The sequence below is a fragment of the Mesoplodon densirostris genome, chromosome 10, assembly GCF_025265405.1.
Source record: "Mesoplodon densirostris isolate mMesDen1 chromosome 10, mMesDen1 primary haplotype, whole genome shotgun sequence".
Classification (NCBI taxonomy): domain Eukaryota; kingdom Metazoa; phylum Chordata; class Mammalia; order Artiodactyla; family Ziphiidae; genus Mesoplodon; species Mesoplodon densirostris.
In genome coordinates this window covers 78,397,098-78,416,626 of record NC_082670.1, presented here as the reverse complement: position 1 = coordinate 78,416,626, position 19,529 = coordinate 78,397,098, and the positions used below count along the sequence as shown (strand labels likewise).

General features: G+C 42.4%; 1 protein-coding gene across 2 annotated transcripts in view; it reads left to right on the top strand.

The window, feature by feature from the left end:
* Positions 1 to 19,022: 19,022 nt before the first annotated feature.
* DENND6A (DENN domain containing 6A) overlaps positions 19,023 to 19,529 on the top strand; it is a 53,756-nt gene continuing 53,249 nt past the window's right edge. The window contains exon 1 of one of the 2 annotated variants that reach the window (XM_060110674.1): positions 19,023 to 19,351. In XM_060110674.1, the coding sequence (XP_059966657.1) occupies positions 19,115 to 19,351 (237 nt within the window). In that variant the 5' untranslated portion in view covers positions 19,023 to 19,114. The remainder of the gene's footprint in view (positions 19,352 to 19,529) is intronic. The other variant, XM_060110673.1, reaches the window with a different exon arrangement.

Genomic DNA, 19,529 nt, shown 5'->3' with positions numbered 1-19,529 from the left:
TGGCCCTGACTAATGAGCAGTAATAATAATTACTAACATATATTATCTTCTTTTTTTGCCAGGCACTATGTTAAACGCTTTATATACACTATTTCATTGAATCCTCAAAGACAGACTTAAGAGATAGTCTTAATATCCCCATTTTATAGGTGAACATAATGAGGCTCAAAGAGGTTAAGATATTTGCTCAAATTCACACATTTAGTGTACCCTCAGTATGCATAGTAGCACAGTACACATGGTAGATACTCAATAAATATTTACTGAATTAATAATAATGATAAAAATAGTAATCATTATAGCAGCTCCCATTTATTGAGCACCTTCCAGCAGCCTACAATGCTCTGACTGAAACCCGACATGTTCTCCCTAACCCAGACTCCCCACCTTTGGCATCACTACCTTAAGACCACATTCCCTGCCAGCCTAAACTAGGTCAAGTCTTCTCTTATGTTACCCTATGCTTCTTTGTCATAGCAGTCATCACAGTTGTAATTAGGTAGTTCTTTGTTTAATGCCTGTCTTCCCTTCTGGACTGGAATCTCAGTGAAGACAGTGACTCATTTTTATCTGCTCACCACTCTATTCCTACCATCCAGTGCTGTAGCTGGAGCATAGCCTGCTTGCCAGGGCTGGATTATATATTTTTTCATTTACTCCTCAACTCTGTGAGGTAGAGATTGTTACCATCATTTTACATCATTTACAAGGCTCAGAGAAGTTAAGTCTGAGTTACCCCACCATAAGGGAAGCATCCACCATAACGTGGACCTACATTTGCCAGGCTCCAAAATCTCTTGTCTGTTCACGGCAGCCCACTGTTTCTATATGACAATCTGCCTGACATTATTTTCTATCTCCAGACACTACTTATTCCCTTCAGCTCCTATTTTTGCTCTCTGACCTCTGGGCTCTGTGATGAAGAGGAGACATACTTTCCAGGAAGTAATTACGGCAAGTGATATAACCAGGCTGGCTGAAGCCAGGATTTTATTTTTTAACCTTGATGAGTAAAGCAGCTGGAAATACTACCTTCTAAAAGCAAAGGATCCAATTTCCCCATGGTACTAACTCTTCCTTAGTGCTGGGAAACACCCTGAAGTCGTCTCTTGGGCTATGTAAATATAAAGCAATCTACCCAGGTCTAGTCTTGGGGAAGGCCTGAAATAATTAAGGTAAAGCAAACGTAGATGCTTCAGGCTGTTAACAAGATGTCTCTTAGTAGTTTTAGGCTTCGATAGATTAAGATTTCTATACGAAAATGTTTTTCCCTAAGTGTGGATTTGGACTATCCTATGCTTATGCATTACTGCATATCTTTGCAGAGTTGAGAGGACTATTCTTTGGATTATTCTTTGTTTGTGAGGATCATAGAAGTGGGATGGAAAGGAATGCTGGGAGAGTGCACAGGCTTATTCTCTTCAGCTAGTGCTGGAGGACAGGCTGTGAACAAGAAATGGAGAGTGCTTGGCCCGGCATGCCCTGGCGTGGATGGTTGAGTTCTACCTGAGGTATTAAAATCCCAGACTGAAAATCCCAGACCTTAGGAATTAAGACTGATGACAGATTGAGCTGTACTTTGTCTTTTGTAGGACATAGGGCATCTGGTGGTGGTAGAGTTTCCAGAGGACCTAGGTTTGTACCATTCTGAGGATGTTCAGACTGTGGACCTCTCAGAGTAGCCACTACTAATAGCAGTGTAAGTTACCCTGTCTATTACACTTCTTTTCTGGTATCCCCAAGCCTTCTGAAAAGACTTGTTAACTGTCACACCCTGGCCTCAGTTGTGCTCTTGAGCTTGTTCTACTTTCTTGGAAGAATATCAAGCACTTCCTAAAGTTAATGGTAGAAGCAATGGTGACAGTCATCTGTGCAAAACAGTGGTGCCCACTGTCCTCATAAGGGTGAGAGATAGTAAGGCTGCAGCAGGTCCAGAAAGTTGGGGCAGAAGTACAGGAGGGACTGTTTCTGAGAACACAAAAGCTGTCAGAAATACAGAAGAAAAAAAAAGAAATATGGGAGAGAAGGAGTTTGCCTTTTCCAGGAAATAGGCCATGAGGGCTTATGCCATCATAATTTGAACAATAAAAGTAAGTATGATCATATTTTGTAGTCACTGGCTAGTGAGATAGGATGTACTGTATCTGTTACTCTATATGCCATAGCCAGTCTCCAAGATGGTTCCCAGAGATCCTTGCTTTTTTGTATTTATGTCTTTATATAGTCTTCTTCAATGAATCAGGGCTAGTCTATGTGAACAACAGTGTATGGCAGAGGTTACAGTGGTTGACTTCCAAGGGTATGTTGTAAAAGACTTGCAACTTCTGCTTTGGTCCCTTGAATTGCTTGCTTTGGGGTAGGCCAGCAGTCATCTCATGAAGATTCTTATTTATTTATTTTTGGCTATGCCACACGGCATGCAAGATCTGAGTTCCCCAACCAGGGATGGAACACTTGCCCACCTGCATTGGAAGTGCGGAGTCTTAACCACTGGACCGCCAGAGAAGTCCTCATGAAGACTCTTAAGCTGCTCTGTGGAAAGGCCCACAAGAGGAGGAACTGAGGCCTCTACCACCATCCAGGACCAACTTGCCAGCCAAGTGAGTTAAGTCATTGAAGGAGGATCTTCCAGCTCCATTCAAGCCTTCAGATGACTGCAGCCCCAGCTGACATTTGACTGAGCCTCATGAGAACACCCTATCCAGAACTTCCTAGCCAAGTGGCTCCCATATTCCCAGCCCATAGAAACTATGAGAGATAATAAGTGTTTATTATTGTTTTAAACTACTAAGTCTTGGGATGATTTGTTATGCATCAATAAATAAAACACTATACTATAGATTCTATGGAATAAACGTCTATGTGAAACTCTGCCTAAATAGATCAGCCAAGTCTTCAGAAAAAAAGAGGACATGGGTTGAATCTTCAAAGATGAGTAGGAGCTTGCAGGTAGAGGTAAAGTGGAGAAAGGGGAATCATTTCAGGCTAAAGGAACAGCTTGACTATAGGGCCAGAAGTAAGAGGGCATGGCTTGTTTGAAAAAACAGCAATTAGTTCAGCATGACTGGGGTGCAGTATGTTTAAAGAATGAGGTAGAGAAAGATTACAGGAGTAGACAGGAACAAGCTCAAAAAGGACCTTAAATGCCATGTTCATGTATTTGTTTTTTTATCCTGAAGGCAATGAGGAGCCACTGAAGAACTTTTAAGCAGGCAACTGACATGATCAATTGTACATTTTAGAATGATGGCCAAATGGAAGATGGATTGGAGGCAGAAAGACCATTTAGAAATAATTGCAAGTCCAGGTGAGAAATGATTAGTGCCTGAACTAAGGTCTTAGCAATGTGAACAGAGGGGGTGGGGAATGGATTCAGAGGGCTATTAGGAGGTATAATTTTCAGAATATGAGGGATGAGGAAAAGGGAATATGTGGGATCCAGGAGGAGGAGCAAGTTTTTTAAAAATATTTATTTATTTATTTATTTGGTTGCGATGGGTCTTACCTGCGGAACACGGGCTCTTTGTTGCAGCGCAAGGGCTTCTCTCTGTGGCATGCAGGCTCAGTAGCTGTGATGCATGGGCTTACGGATCGAACCCGCGACCCTTGTGTTGGAAGCTGAATTCTTAACCACTGGACCACGAGGGAAGTCCTGAGGAGCAAGTTTTGGAGGGGTGAGTTTAAGTGGTGTGTAGGACACCAAGGTAAACATGTACATTGGACAACTAGAAACACTGGTCTGGCTTGGAACCCAAGAGGGAATGAAGTCAGGCTGAAGATGCACAGAAGTTTTGAAGGCTTTTTCATACAAGCCTCCCTTCTTAAAAGGTAAGTAATTCCATGGGTGAAATGAAATCAAACTACAATTTAGAGTTTTAGATTTACCTTTCATTGATAGCAAAGCCATTTAGAAATAAGATTTACAGTAAAAACCTGGGATACGATCAATGGAATGAAGTCAGAACCAGGTACAGGTGGAAGGCTATTTTGTAGTATCTTCCAGTTTTGCTGGGGATTCAACCATCAGCAAAATCTGGTGACTAATTAAGTATAGAGATTGAAGGAGAGGGAAGAGTCTAAAAAATTATTTCCCTCCCCCAAAGTTTCCTTTCTTAGATCTACATTTTCCATCATGTATAACATCTTATGATCTATGCCCCATTTCAATATCACTGATTTTAAAATTTTCTGAATTAAATTTTGCTTCCATTTTCTTCACCTATTTTCCAGTAAATTTGTATCAGTTTCATGATCTTCTACTTCCTCCTCTTTTTCCCCTTTCTCCTCTTCCTGCTTTTTGTGAACAAAAGAAAATAAAACCTCTCCCTTTACTGACTATATAACAGGTGTAGCAGAATTCTTGATTTTTTTTAATTGAATATTTTACAGGCATTCATTCTTGATTCATTGTCAATAGCTGTCTAATTCTTTGAAATTGTTTTTCAACTAATACAGTGATTTTCATCTCTAACACCTAAGTATGGCCTAGTAGTCAATGCTCCAAGACTTGGAATTCAACCAATTCACCTGATTTGACCTGATCTACTTATCCAAGAGGTATATATTTAGAAAGATCACATAGATAAATGCAGTGTCCATAGCACTAGCATTTCAAGGATTAAAGAAAAAGTAACTTGCCAGGTCATATAGTTTTGTAATCAAGTTGAGAAGAAAGATCACTGTGATAAATGTGCTAAAATCGAGATTTTGAACAGGACTTTTTCTTTTGGTTGTTTCAAAACTATTTCTGCCTCAGTAAAAATTAATATCAGTGGACTTCATGTCATCTGATTTGTGGAAGTAACTGCGGTTTAAAAAAATAATTACCACGTAATTTTTGTTAGCAAGAAAGCCCAAGGAAAGTAATGTTAAAAATAAGTAAATGGGGGCTTCCCTGGTGGCGCAGTGGTTGAGAGTCCGTCTGCCGATGCAGGGGACACGGGTTCGTGCCCCGGTCTGGGAAGATCCCACATGCCGCGGAGTGGCTAGGCCCGTGAGCCATGGCTGCTGGGCCTGCATGCCCAGAGCCTGTGCTCCGCAACGGGAGAGGCCACAGCAGTGAGAAGCCCACGTAATGCAAAAATAAAAAATAAAAAATAAGTAAATGGTAAAGCAATTATACTCCAATAAAGATGTAAAAAAAAAAAAAAAAGTAAATGGAGCTGAGTGCTTAGTGGTTAGCATCTGGAGACACCACTTAATGTACTTAACTTTTTCAACATTTAATTGATGAAAACTGAGGCTCAATAAAAATTTTCTAAGGAGCAAAATGTCTAATGAATATTTTAAATTTAGCTTTAGATAAAACCGTTTTACAGCATAATTAAAGGTAAATCTGCAAAATCCTAGGTAATAGGGCTTTCCTGGTAGCGCAGTGATTAAGAATCCGCCTGCCAATTCAGGGGACACGGGTTCAAGCCCTGGTCCGCAAAGTTCCCACATGCACTGGAGCAAATAAGACCACGAGCCACAACTACTGAGCCTGCGCTCTAGAGCCCGCGAGCTACAACTACGGAAACCCGCCTGCCTAGAGCCCGTGCTCCCCAACAAGAGAAGCCACCGCAATGAGAAGCCGGCGCACAGCAAGGAACAGTAGCCCCCGCTCACCATAACTAGAGAAAGTCAGCACGCAGCAACGAATACCCAACGCAGCCAAAAATAAATAAATAAAATTAATTAATTAATTTAAAAAAATCTTAGGTAACAGATTTTTTTCTAAGATGAAAAAGTTCTTTTGATTACATAATTGAGACATGCTCATTTAAAAAAATTCAATTGATCCAGAAAAGCAGGAAATAAACTAAATTACATAAACCTCACCAGCCACAGATAAGCATTGTTAAAATTTTGTGAACTTGCTTCCAACCATCTCTTCATACATATATTTGTGTATGCATATGTATGCCCGTAGCGTGACCTACACAGAATCATCCCGTTCTGTAAACTGATCCTTTCATTTTGCAACACGTTGTGGACACCTTTCCATTTCCATAAATATAGATCTGGTTCCAGCTTTCTAAACAGATGTGTAGTATTACGCTCTATATAAACATGGTAACTTAACCAACCATTCCCACACTGTTGAACATTTGGGTTGTTCCCAAGGCTTTCTTCTAATTAGCAATAGCATGGTAAACATCCCTGTCATATTTCTTTCTTTCTTTTATTTTTATTATTTTTAAAGATTATTTGATGTGGACCTTTTTTTTTTTTTTTTTTTTGCGGTACGCGGGCCTCTCACTGTTGGGGCCTCTCCCGTTGTGGAGCACAGGCTCCGGACGTGCAGGCTCAGCGGCCATGGCTCACGGGCCCAGCTGCTCTGCAGCATGCGGGATCCTCCCGCACTAGGGAACGAACCCGTGTCCCCTGCATCGGCAGGCGGACTCGCAACCACTGCGTCACCAGGGAAGCCCGATGTGGACCATTTTTAAAGTCTTTACTGAATTTGTTACAATATTGCTTCTGTTTCATGTTTTGGTCTTTTGGCCCTGAGACATGTGGGATCCCAGCTCCCTGACCAGGGATCAAACCCGCACCCCCTGCATTGGAAGGCAGAGTCCCAACCAATGGACTGCCAGGGAAGTCCCCTTATTATTTATTTATGTACTTATTTATTTGTTCATTCAAATAAAACATGGCTCAGGACTTCCCTGGCAGTCCAGTGGTTAAGACTCCGTGCTTCCACTGCAGGGGGAACAGGTTTGATCCCAGTTCAGGGAACTAAGATCCCACATGCCGCACAGTGCGGCCAAAAAAAACCAAAAACAGCAACAGAAAAAAGAAAATATGACTCAGAGCCTCCACTCATCAAGGTGGAGAAGAGTTATTTCTGGGATTCTTTTCCCCGCTACAATGAATTATATATGACCTCCAGGGTTTGAGTGGCCCTAGGAAACTGGATTGGGGTTATGTTGTTGATCCTCCTTTGTCTGGCCAGAGACAGTCCTCTCCAGAGGTCTTCTCCATTCTAGGCAGGGAAGCAGCCCCCCAACACTTTTAAAGCTGCTTTCAGGGTCTCAGTGCTTAGTGACCTGTCTCCCAGGGATCCTGCAGCCATCCCAACCTGGGTCTGTTCTTTTCGAGGGAGATACTTGGAAATCCTAAAATTCCACAACCCCTCCTCAGCCTTAGTGTCTTTATACTAGTAAAGGCTATTTTCTTGAGGAGATGGGGAAAAAGAACTACCACTCAACCTCTCCATATAAACCTATAACAGACAACTAGACAGTTGACTGTGGAGGAATTACTTAACCTCCTGAAACCTCAAATTCTTTATCTATCTATAAGATAACAACAAATAGCAACTCCATCCTGCCAGTTGTAGAGACCAGAAAATTTATTTGTCTTTAGCTTCCCTCATTCTCTCACTGCCACTCATATTCTGCCTCCTGAACCTTCAGAATAGATCGAGAATCTGACCACTTCTCTCCACCTCCCCTGCTTTTACCTTGGGCCAAGTCTCCACCATGTCTCACCTGGATCTTTGCAGTAGCCTCCTAATAGGTCTCCTTGATTCTGTCCTTGTTCCCGTCATCAGTTTTCTTTTGAAAAAGACGATGGCTTTCATCTAACTTTGAGGAAAAGGCAAAATTCTTAAACTAACCTAGAAAGCCCTCTTATATGACTTAGCACCACCTCCCCCACTTCTCTGACCTCAGTTCCAACCATCCTTCTTCAGTCACACTCCCCTTGCCAAAACATGTCAGGCGTGCCTTTTGCATTATCCTCAGGATAACAGTTTCTCCATGCAGGTATCTGCTCAATTATCTTTATCATTATCCCCAGAGCCTGCTTCATTTTTCTCCACAGCACTTATCACTGACATAGAGTATGTTTATTTCACTATCTCTTAAAACTGGAATATAAGCCTGTTGAAGGAAGGACTTGTCTATTTCTATTTAGGTTTTCAGTGCCTAGAGAGTACCTAGCACACATTAGGGGCTCAATAAATATTTGCTGAATAAATGAATGGACAATCGTACCTTTTAGAATTGGAGTGAGGGTTCATTCTGATAATGTAATGCCTATCGAATAGGAAGGACTTTTTGAACAGAGATTGTTGCTGTATCATCATTATTATTATATTTATACTAGTCTTTGAAGACTATATTAGAAAAAGGGTATTCCAGCAAAGAACTGACTGAAGCAGAGGCTTACAAGTAGGAAATACCCTGTAGGTAGGTGTGACCTGCACTGAAAACTAAATATTGGTAAGAGCTAGTGTTGGAAATGTAGGGATGAATGTGGAGGGAACTGAATTCAAGGCTCAGAAGTACGGGTTTGCCCCTAACAGTGGGGAACCATCCAGGATTTTCAGCCAAGGAAGATATGATAAGATCTTGGTTTTTGAAACTTCTGTGGTGATAATCAGTTATCCTGTGTTGCAAAGTTGCATTTTTGTGGCTTGTTTGTTAATCAGAGAAAACAGTGTGTTTCTTTAAGAAACTTTGCTGGACCTTTTTGTCTGATAGGACCTGGCCTGTGACCTTATTTACGATCCCCTCTTTTCATGCAAACACCAAACATCCTCCATGTGGAGAAAAAGAAGGCTGAGAGCCAGAGCCTTGGTGATTCACTCTTAGTTATTTCCCCTTTCATGATCCTAATTTGCTCACCCTTTGGATTGTCTTCTTCAGACTGTGGCTGTATTTCGTGACTCGGTTTTCCACTTCACATTTGACCATATATGCAATGGGTTATTTTTGGGCTCTCTATTCTATTCCATTGATCTATATGTCTGTCTTTACGCCAGTGCCACAGTATTTTGATAACTGTAGCTTTGTAGTAAGGTTTGTAATCAGGGTGTGTGAGTCCTCTGATTTTGTTTTTCTTTGAAACCAAATTTTTAATCCTACAAATAATTTCCAAAATTATTTGAAGGGGTTGCCATCTCAGCAACAGTGCAAAAATACACATTTCACAGCAATTATTTCCAATAAGAACTGGTCTTCTATGTAAATTCTTCACAAGAAGGTGTCTAGGAATAGCAGTCCTAGTTTGGAGTCACTGTATTTCTTTTATTTTCCTTAGACAAAACTCTTACTCACACTTGAATTAGAATTTGCAGTATCTTAGCCTTTTGTTCAGGCTGGCACTGCCCAGCTGGGGTATCAGCCAAAGACAACTTCCTGGATTAAGTTTAATTTAGGTAACTCTTTCAGTTTGGGCTATCAGACTCCATTAGTTTGCCCAGAATACAGAAGAGAACAAACATGTTCAAAACAAGCTGGTTGGGGTTTTATCAGGCAGGGTTGCCGCACATTCAAGGTTAGACTAAAAAAAAAAAAGTCAATGAGAGAAAAATCATAACAGAAAGTTAAAGGCAAACTCTCAAAACTAGGCAGAGCCTTGCTGGATTGCCTCTGTATATGACAAAAGAGAATCAAGCTTATTTTAGTGGGGTCGTTGAGATTTTCTCTCCATTTCAGGTTGTGCAGAAGAAAAATTATAGTTTGAGAAACTTGCCTGGTATTTTGCTTTTCTCCTAACAGAGGTAGGGTGGGGTAGTAAGAAAGAATGTTGGACTGTGTCTAAGGAGCTCTGGCTTCCAACAGGATTTTGCCACTGACTTGCAATGGGAAATAAGTCACTGGCTCTCTGAGCTACAATTTCCTCAACCATGTGTTGAAAGAATTGCTGGATTTTTAAGAACTCTAACAGCTCTAATAATATGACAGAATCATGGTTTTTTTTTTTTTAACCTCCTCTAGATACTTCTCTTATTATTCTCTAATTCTTAGAAAATGGTGTAAAACTGTTATTAGCATTCATGTTTTGTCTGCTCTGCTAAATTGTACGGTCCTAGAAAACATCACATTCAGTTTGCTATCCCTCACAATTTAAGACTATAGCTTTTATAAGTTAAATATTTGAAGAAAGGAAGGGAGAATGAGTTGAGCTTTTTTTTTTTTTTGCGCCACGCGGGCCTCTCACTGCTGCAGCCTCTCCCGTTGTGGAGCACAGGCTCCGGACGCGCAGGCCCAGCGGCCATGGCTCACGGGCCCAGCCGCTCCACGGCATGTGGGATCTTCCCGGACCGGGGCACGAACCCGCGTCCCCCACGTCGGCAGGTGGACTCTCAACCACTGCGCCACCAGGGAAGCCCTGGGCTATCTTTTTTTTTTTTTTTTTTTTTTTATGTCAGTGCTTTATTTTTCTTTTAAAGCATATCAGAGTGAATCTTCCCGTTGCGGAGCACAGGCTCCAGGCGCGCAGGCTCAGCGGCCATGGCTCACGGGCCCAGCCGTTCTGCGGCATGTGGGATCTTCCCGGACCGGGGCACGAACCCGTGTCCCTTGCATCCGCAGGCGGACTCTCAACCACTGCGCCACCAGGGAAGCCCGTCGTTGAGCTATCTTTTTTTGAAGATTATTTTTCAGTGATAGTTGCTTCATAATTTTGTAGAGATAAATATCCTTTAGCTAGGTGAAAATGATTATATTATAGTAATAGTATTTCTCCCTGTTTTGTCCAATTAAAAATAATTTGTGGGTTATTTTATAATATAAAAACCCAGAAGCAATGCATTATGTGAGTTAGTATTCTATTATACTGCTTTTTTGGTAAATAAATTCTCAGGGAAGATTTCCTATGAGCAACTCAATGTGATAAAAGGCTAATGTAATGAATCAGTATTATTTACTATGTGCTGCAAATGTTAGAAGAGTTAGCTCAAACTAGCTCAAACTAGTTCAACCAAAAAGGAAAATTTATTTGACTCATATATCTGAAAAGTTCAGGCTTGGCTAAATCTAGGGCCAAATGGATCTCTGGGGCCATTTCTTCATTTATGGTGGTAAGGCTGCTAACAGCTCCAAGCTATCCTCTCAGTAATCCTGGTGTTAGGACAGTGCCTCTTTCAGAACAGTTCTAATGCCTCCCAGAGTTGAGCTGCATTGTTTAAATGGGTCACACATGGAGATGTGCCTGCATTCATCATTGTTCTAGGTATATGGAATACACTGATTAGCTAGGATTGGGTTGTATGCCCACACTGGAGTTCAGGGGTAGCATTTACCTCCTCCTGAACCTCATGGACTGAGAATGATCATGGGGTGGCTTCCTGTTGGGAAACTTGGGACTCTTTTTGAGGTTTTTTGGCCGCGCCACGCAGCTTGCAGGATCTTAGTTCCCCGACCCGGGATCAAACCTGCAGTGAAAAGCGCAGAGTCCTAACCACCAGGGGATTCCCAGGAAACTGGGGACTCTTAAGCAGAAGATGCAATGGGTGATAGGCAAGTAGGAGCAATGGGAATTCACAACAAAAAACAAATCCTAGCTCTGCAAAACAAATTATTTTTAATTCTGTTTTTATATAAAAGTAATGAACTGAGAATCAACTCTATACACAAACTTGTTTCTAGCATTTAACTTCTAAAGCTTTCTGATGCAGCTTTGTACACTGTAAAAGCTTTAATGAAAAAGCTGACTCATGTCAGTGATGAATCACATTTGGCTGCAAATGACAGATCTAACTATAGTGGCTTGAACAGATAAGGGTTAATTTTTATGACGTTCAGAGGTAGGTTGTTACTGGTATTGGTTTAGTGCCTTATGGATGTGAGTCTCTTGATATTTTCTTCATGGTCCCAGAATGGCTGCTGCAATTTTGGGCTTCATGCCCAGGGTGGCAGTAGGAGGAAGCAGAGAAGTACAAGAGGGCAAGAACTGCTTGCCATATAAACATACATTTTTCTTTTTTTCTGTGTATTTTTTAAGAGTATAACCAGATGTTCTAATCAATACTCTTGCATACATCACATGGTCACATATATCTTCTGTGAAGCTTGAGAAATGTAGTCTTTTAGTTGGGCTCAGTGCCACCCCAAATTAAACCAGCCTGCATTACTAAGGAAAAGGAGGATAATGGATATTGGGGGGCTGTCTCAGTCAGCGGGGGCGGCTATAACAAAACAACACAAACTGGGTGACTTAAACAATAGATATTTCCTTCTCATAGTTCTGGTGCTGGCTAACTCAGTTCCCTGAAGAGGGCACTCCTCCTGGCTTGCAAATGGCCCTCTTCTTGCTGTGTCCTCAAGTGGCAGAGAGAGAGGTGTCGTTTCTTTTTACAAGGACATTAATCATATCAAGGGGCCCCACCATCATGACCTCATATAAACCTAATTATCTTCCAGCTCCAAATACCATCACATAGGGGGTTAGAGCTTCAACATATGAATATTCAGTCCATAACATTCTACCTCTGACCCCCCCTAAAAAAATTTACATCCCTCTTGCATACAAAATACATTCATTTAATCCTAATGGCCCCCAAAGTCTTAACTCATTCTAGTATCAACTTTAAAGTCTACAGTTCAAAATCTCATTTAAACCAGATATGGGTGAGACACGAGGTATGATTCATCCTGAGGCAAAATTCCTCTCTAGCTGTGAACCTGTGAGACCAGGTAAGTTATGTGCACTAGAATACAATGGTGAGACAGGTACAGGGTAGACTTTACTGTTCCAAAAGGGAGAAATTGGAAGGAAGAAGAGGGTATCAGATCCCAAGTAACTCCAAAACCTCATAAGGTAAATAATATTAGATCTTGAGGCCTGAGAATAATCCTCTGTGGTTCGATTCTCTGCTTTCCAGACCCACTGGGGTGATCCCACCTCTGCAGCTATGCCAGGTGGGGGGGCCCACCCCCCAAGCTCCAGGTGGCTGCAGTCTGGCCCAGTGAATCGGAAGCAACTGATCCCCTCCAACCCTTGAAACTGAGGAGGCAGCCCCAATGATCTCTGAATCACCTTTGTGGTCACTCCTCCTTTGCCTTGAAGAACAGCACACGTTTGCAGCTGCCTAGCTCCACAGTCCAGTTCTGTAGGGTCTAAGAAGTCTGACAGCCTTCCTTCTGTGCTGGGGTGGCTGATTAGGTCTGTGGCTCACACCCAGTAAAAAGAGGGTGAGATTTTCCAAATTTTAAAGTTCTAGTTCATTTTTCCTCAACAATTCATTGTTTTGACTCATTTCTCTCTTTTGCTTTTAATGCTAAGTGGCCAGAAGGAACCAAACTGCTTCTTCAGCACTTTGCTTAGAAATTTCCTCAGTTAACTATCCAGTTTCATAGCTTGCAAGTTTTTCCTTCCACAAAACACTAGAATATAGTTCAGCCAAGTTCTTTTACCACTTTGTAACAAGGATCACCTTTTCTCCATTGTCCAATAACATGTTCCTCATTTCTGTCTGAGATCTCACCAGAATAGCCTTTACCACCCATATATATATACTAACATTCTACTGATGATTTACATATTCTCTAAAAAGAGGGAAGCTCTCCCTCCAGTTCTGCCCTTTTCTTTGTGAGTCCTCACCAAAATCATTGCCCTTAATAGCCATATTTCTAGCAGGCACCTCAAAACTCCTCCAGCCTCAACCCCTTGTCCAATTCAAAGCCACTTCAATATTTTTAGGTATTTGTTACAGTAGCATCTCACTCTCAGTACCAAAATCTGTATTAATTAGCCTCCAGAGAAAAAGAACCAATTGGACGGAGATACATATACAGAGAGAGAGGGAGAGGGAGAGACTTATATGGAATTGGCTCATGCGGTTGTGTAGGCTGAGAAATCCCATGATCTGCAAAGGCAAGCTGGAGACCCGGGAGAGGCAATGGTATAGTTCCTGTCTGAGTTCAAAGGCCTGAGAACAAGGAGAGGTGATGGTGTAAGTTCCAGTTTGAGTCTGAGTCTTACCTAAGGCAAAAGAAGACTGTTGTCCCAGCTCTAAGACAGTCAGGCAGAGAGGGAATTCTCCTTTATTCAGCCTTTCTTGTTCTATTATGTCTCCAATGGATTGGATGAGGCCCACCTACATTGGGGAGGACAAACTGCCTTACTCAAGTCCAGCAATTTAAATGTTAATCTCATCTAGAATCACCCTCATATACACACCAGAATAATATTTAACCAAATATCTGGTCACTCCATGGCCCAGTCAAGTTGACCCATAAAATTAATCATCACAGTGGCATAGCAATTTCTGCCACAAAGATATTAGTGAAAACATTGTGATTTAATTCCTTTCCTTTCTGTTTCAGTTGTTTTCTTATTATATATATATATATACATAAAGAAAGCTTTTAGTTAAATAGATACTACACAGATAAAAAAAAGAAATGTTTAATTCTAAGCAAAAAATTTCTCCTAAGTCAGGATATTTTTTTATCAACTCCAGGGTCTTTTTTTTGGTTTTTTAGATAGTCTATACAAACAGGATCATTCATTATATTTTGTGACCTACCTTTTTCTACTTAAAATATAAAATTTGAACATTTCTGTGCTACAGAATATTCTTTTATGACTTTTTATTTATTTTTTTTTTTGCGGTACGCAGGCCCCTCACTGTTGTGGCCTCTCTCGTTGCGGAGCACAGGCTCCGGACATGCAGGCTCAGCGGCCATGGCTCACGGGCCCAGCCGCTCCGCGGCATGTGGGATCTTCCCGGACCAGGGCACGAACCCGCGTCCCCTGCATCGGCAGGCAGACTCTCAACCACTGTACCACCAGGGAAGCCCTATGACTTTTTTAAACATCTTTATATGACATTTTTAATGACCGCTGAATAGTCTATTGAATGGCATTTTTCAGTCAATCTCCCCTTGTTAGACATTTAGTAGTTTCCAATTCTTCATTATTATAAGCAACTCTATCACGCTCTTGGACAGTAGGACTCTCTCTTTTTTTAAAATTTATTTATTTTATTTATTTTTGGCTGCTTTTGGTCTTTGTTGTTGCGCGCAGCGAGCGGGGGCTACTCTTATTTGCTGTGCGTGGGCTTCTCATTGTGGTGGCTTCTCTTGTTACGGAGCATGGGCTTAGGCGTGCAGGCTCAGTAGTTGTGGCTCGTGGGCTCTAGAGTGCAGAAGCAGTAGTTGTGGTGCACGGGCTTAGTTGCTCCGCGGAAGGTGGGATCTTCCCCGACCAGTGCTCGAACCCATGTCCCTTGCAGTGGGAGGCGGATTCTTAACCACTGCGCCACCAGGGAAGCCCTCTCTTGTTATTTCTCAATGTTTAGTTACAAAAGCAATACATGCCCTCTCTAAATAACTAAAACAATACAGAATTGTGTAAGATAAAAAGCAAAGCTCCTTATTTCTATTCATCAGCACTTCTTTTCCCCAGCGTTTCTATTCCCCATGGGGCAACCACCGTTAATAGTTTACTGTGTGTCTTTCTGAATTTGTTTTCTGACTTATTTCTTCCTTTTCCTTCCATTCTGTTAACTGTAGGTTTTTGCTTCCTGCTCTTCTCATCCTCAGCCTCAAGCAGCCTCTTCACTCTTATTTGCTGCTTAGTCTGGGAAACCAGACCAGCACATCTACTAGAATTATGTGTAGATTTAGTCAAAATAATTTATGAGTAAAAGCCTCACATCTCTCTGATTAAAGAGCATGGACTTCACTAGTTATCCTTTCTGTCTGGCTTTTCGTAGTGAGCCTTTTAAACCTACGTCCTGGTACTAACTGGGTCAAACAGTTGGTAAAGTAAGCTTCAAATCAAGTGAGGTGTTACTATGTTTACTTTTCGTAAGCTAAGAGTGAACTACATTTAAGAAACATTTTTATGTTAACTTTTCATGTGTTCATACAACTGACCATGAAAGGAAAATTTTGTAAAATAGGAGAAGAGCAATTAAAGATTTTTTTAGTGTTTTCATTCATTCAGTAAATATTTACTGAGTACCTGTCACAAGTATAGATATTAGCAATGTAAAAATGAAAAACCAAAGCTCTTCATCTTCTTTTTTTAAAGCTTTCACAAGTACTATTTAGGAAACACCTAACAGTATATTTTGTCTTCTTTGCCTGGATCCTCCCTTCAAAATGTGCATTTGAGCATTTTGTCTCTGAATCATGTGGCAGTAAACTCAGTTCTCTATTGATAACACATTGGCACTTGAGCCTCTGTATTCCCTCTATTTTCTTGCCCGAGCAGCTGCAGCAGCATTTAGCTCAGGAGCAAGAAGAAGTCCTCTGGCTGCCCAAGTAGGTGGATATCTAGGACATTAGGATTCCCTTCAGGTCCTTTTGGTAAAACTAAGTCCAGAGACCTTGGCATTGCAATTCACACCATTATCTACAGCTCACCCTTTCCTTTTATCTTTCTTCTTCTTCAACTATGAAAATTGCTGAAATGCCAGGAGTTTGGTTACGGGTGAATAGGGAAGTATGGAATGTTTTTAATCCTGCTCTCAGTATTGTTGGTAATATTAGAAGATCAGCAGAGCCGTGAATCCAGTCACGCTCTTGGCTATAGCAGCCTACCCTGACTTAAGTGCTCCTCACATGAAAAAAGACCCAGGGCTTTAGTTGACAGTAAAAGCAACCTGAGCCAGTGATGTGACCTAGCTGCCAAAACTAGCCAATGTGATCTGAACCAGCATTAATCGAAGGCTGTGGCTGGGACAAGTAAGGTAATAGTCCCAGAGTACACTCTGCAGTGGTCAGACCACACCTGGAGGATGGTGTTTCCTCCTGGGCACAGCATTTTAAAAGTGATGTTGACAAGTTGGAGTACACCCAAGTTGGGCAACAGGATGATGAATGGCCCAGAAACTACATCCTTTGAGGAACAGTTAGAGGAATTGGGGTAGTTCACCCTGGAAACTAGAGGCATAAGGATGTGGGATAACCACTTCCAAATATTCGCAGGGCTATCATGTAGAAGAGTTGAACTCTTCTGTATAATCTCAGCAAGCACAACTTAGACCAATGGGTGTACATTACAAAGCGGTTGATCTTGTCTCCATAAAAGGAAGAATTTTCTAGCCCTTACGAACATCCAGAAAATAGGAGCTTTGCAAGGTAGTGACTTTACCTTAATAAGGGGTGTTAGAATGGTGACTGGCTGACCAAACACCAGAAGATTCACAAATAGGATGGGAGGTTTGGAGAGACAAACTGATCTAAGATCCTTACAGATTCAAAGGTTCTAATGACAGAACCTCAAGAAGGAAGTAAGTGTTAGTACCTTTTTGCCTCAGATGTCATACAAGTATTAACCATAGAAACTATGCTAAAATTGACTCTAAGGTCAAATATCAAAGTTATGAGGATGGAAGGAAAAAAAGTCATAGGAACTTTCTCTTTTCCCTCATGGTTGTCAATTTTGTGTATAAAGATTTGGGTAGTAGTGTTTGTTGTTTTCGAAGCAGATAGAATGATTTTTTTTTCTCTTTGAAGATTCTTTAAAGCCCTGGTTTGCTTTCTTTCTCATCAAACTTATGGTCCTCTTAATAGTTTTCAGGATATTACATTTTGAAAAGATTACTCTTAATCCAAAATTATAAAGCAGCATTTCAGGGAATGGCAGTCTGTCCACATGTCAAAGAAGCAGTCCTGTGAAACAAGTGGTGTTTAAAGCTCATTAATCATTAATAATGAGGTAGTGTCCAGTAAAACGTGTACGTTGCAACAGCTTGGCTCTTCCCCATAATCAGTTATATAAATAGACCAGAATGATCATTCCTATTTTACCAATGCAGAAACAGGGTCTTGGAGCAGCTTGCCTACCATGACTGTGGATGGAGCAGGTGCTAAAATCCAAATCCACTAGCACCTGTCTAGTGCTCTTTCTAATACTGTTTTCAATACTAAAAACTGTTACTGTTTTTTCCTAATAGCAGGTCTAGAGACTTACTTAAATGCAGAATATATTTTTTCTCTCTAACTACAGTGGTTCTCTGGAGTAGGAGGGCAGATAGCTTCAGCCAAAGAATTGGCCTCTTAACTTTAATGCCGTCTCTAATTCATCTTATGTCCTCAAGAAAGACTCTTGCAAACATCACTACTGATGTCTGAAGATGCTTGACCCTCTCCTTGAAAAGAGAGATACTAACACTTACTTCAAATAAAAATCCTATGGATATGGATAGAACAATGCTTGTCAGACAGGGTAGATTTGACTGGGTGGTGCAGCAAAATGCTTAGGAGCTCAGGTTCAGTGAGAGAGATGTGGGCTTAAGTCTTTGTTTTGCCACCTACTGGCTGTGACATTATCATCATCTCATGGAGCCTCGGGGCCCTTATCTGTAAAATGGGAATAATAGGACCTACCTTTTTGGCTGTTGGGAGGATTAGGTAAGATAATGTGTGTAAAAGCATGAATACTGTGCTGTTTTCTAAAAACACGTTTATTGTGAGTTATTATTCATTGTCTTTCACTCACTTTTCTATTGGGGGTATTATTGTGTGTTTATGATTTACTTCCACTTTGCAGTTTATGCTCAGCACAGTAGGTGCTAAATAAATCCTAGTCTGTAGCACCACGCTGGACCCACAATCAGTAACAATTCAATAGACTAAGTGCCTCCTGGGTGCCCAGCCCAACGCCGATCTCCAAGAATACTAAGCTGCCTGAGACTAGACCCCTGCTGAGAGAAAGTGATCCTCAGGTTGTTGTAGAGGTGTTCCAGAAAGGTCTGGAGATGGATGAGTGCTGAGTGAGTCACAGGCAACCAGGCCAAGAAAGGTGGGAGGGGGCTTGGTGGAGAGGGAGCTGCTGAATGAAGGCACAGATCTCTGTCAGCAGATTGCCTGAGTGAACTGTAAGCCTGCATCAGTGTTTTAATACTTGCTTGGCTAGTCACATAACCTCTCAGAACCTCAGTTTACCTGAAAAGAAATATACAACGATGTCTACCTACTAGATTCAATGAAGTAATATTTGCAAATACTTGCTTGGCACATCATCTGGCACAAAGTAAGTGCTCAATAAATGTTAGCCACCGTTACCATTATGTTCTAACAATTTTATAATACCTTATAATTATGAACGGTGTCATTCCAAGAATAATTCATTCCCTGGTCGTTGGACTGCGAAGGAGGATTCCAGGATTCACTGCTTCAGTCTTGAAGAGCTTTAAAGCAAGGAGGCTCTAGAGCAGTCTTCACAATCCCCGTCAAGGGCCTGCGCGACGTCTTTTACTCCGGGAGGCGATACAGGAGGACCCATGCAGAGCCGGGCTCCCAGGGTCACATGGGCCGCGGCCCCGCCCCGGCCGAGCCCGTCCCCCGCGGCTGCGGCAGCTGTGGCTGCGTCTGCGCGGAGCCGAGCGCGCTCTGTAGCGCGGTCTGCAGTGGAGGCGGCGCAAACAGCCAGGGGGCGGCGGATGGCTCTGCGGGGCCTGGCAGGCTCGGGGCCCGGCTCCCGCGGGCCGCTGGATGAGGCGGGGGCAGCGGACGAGGGACGCGAGGGGCCGGCCGTGGTGGCAGCGGGAGACGCGCCAGAGGACGTTGAAGAGGACGAGGGCCGCAGCCGGGGCCTGCTGCGCTGGGACGGCTTCTCAGCCTGGCTGCATTGCGTGTGTGTGGTGGGCTTCGACCTGGAGCTGGGCCAAGCCGTGGAGGTGAGGCCCGGCCGCACCTGGCTCCCGCGCCCCGTCCCGGTCCCCGCGCTGGGGCAGCCCCAGCAGAGCTTGTGGCCCGCGGGCCGACCGGCCTGGACCCTGTCCGCTGTGCATCCGGGCGTGGCCGGCAGCCCCTCCGCCGTCTACCGGGCTGCGGTCCAGAGGCAGTTCCCGTGGG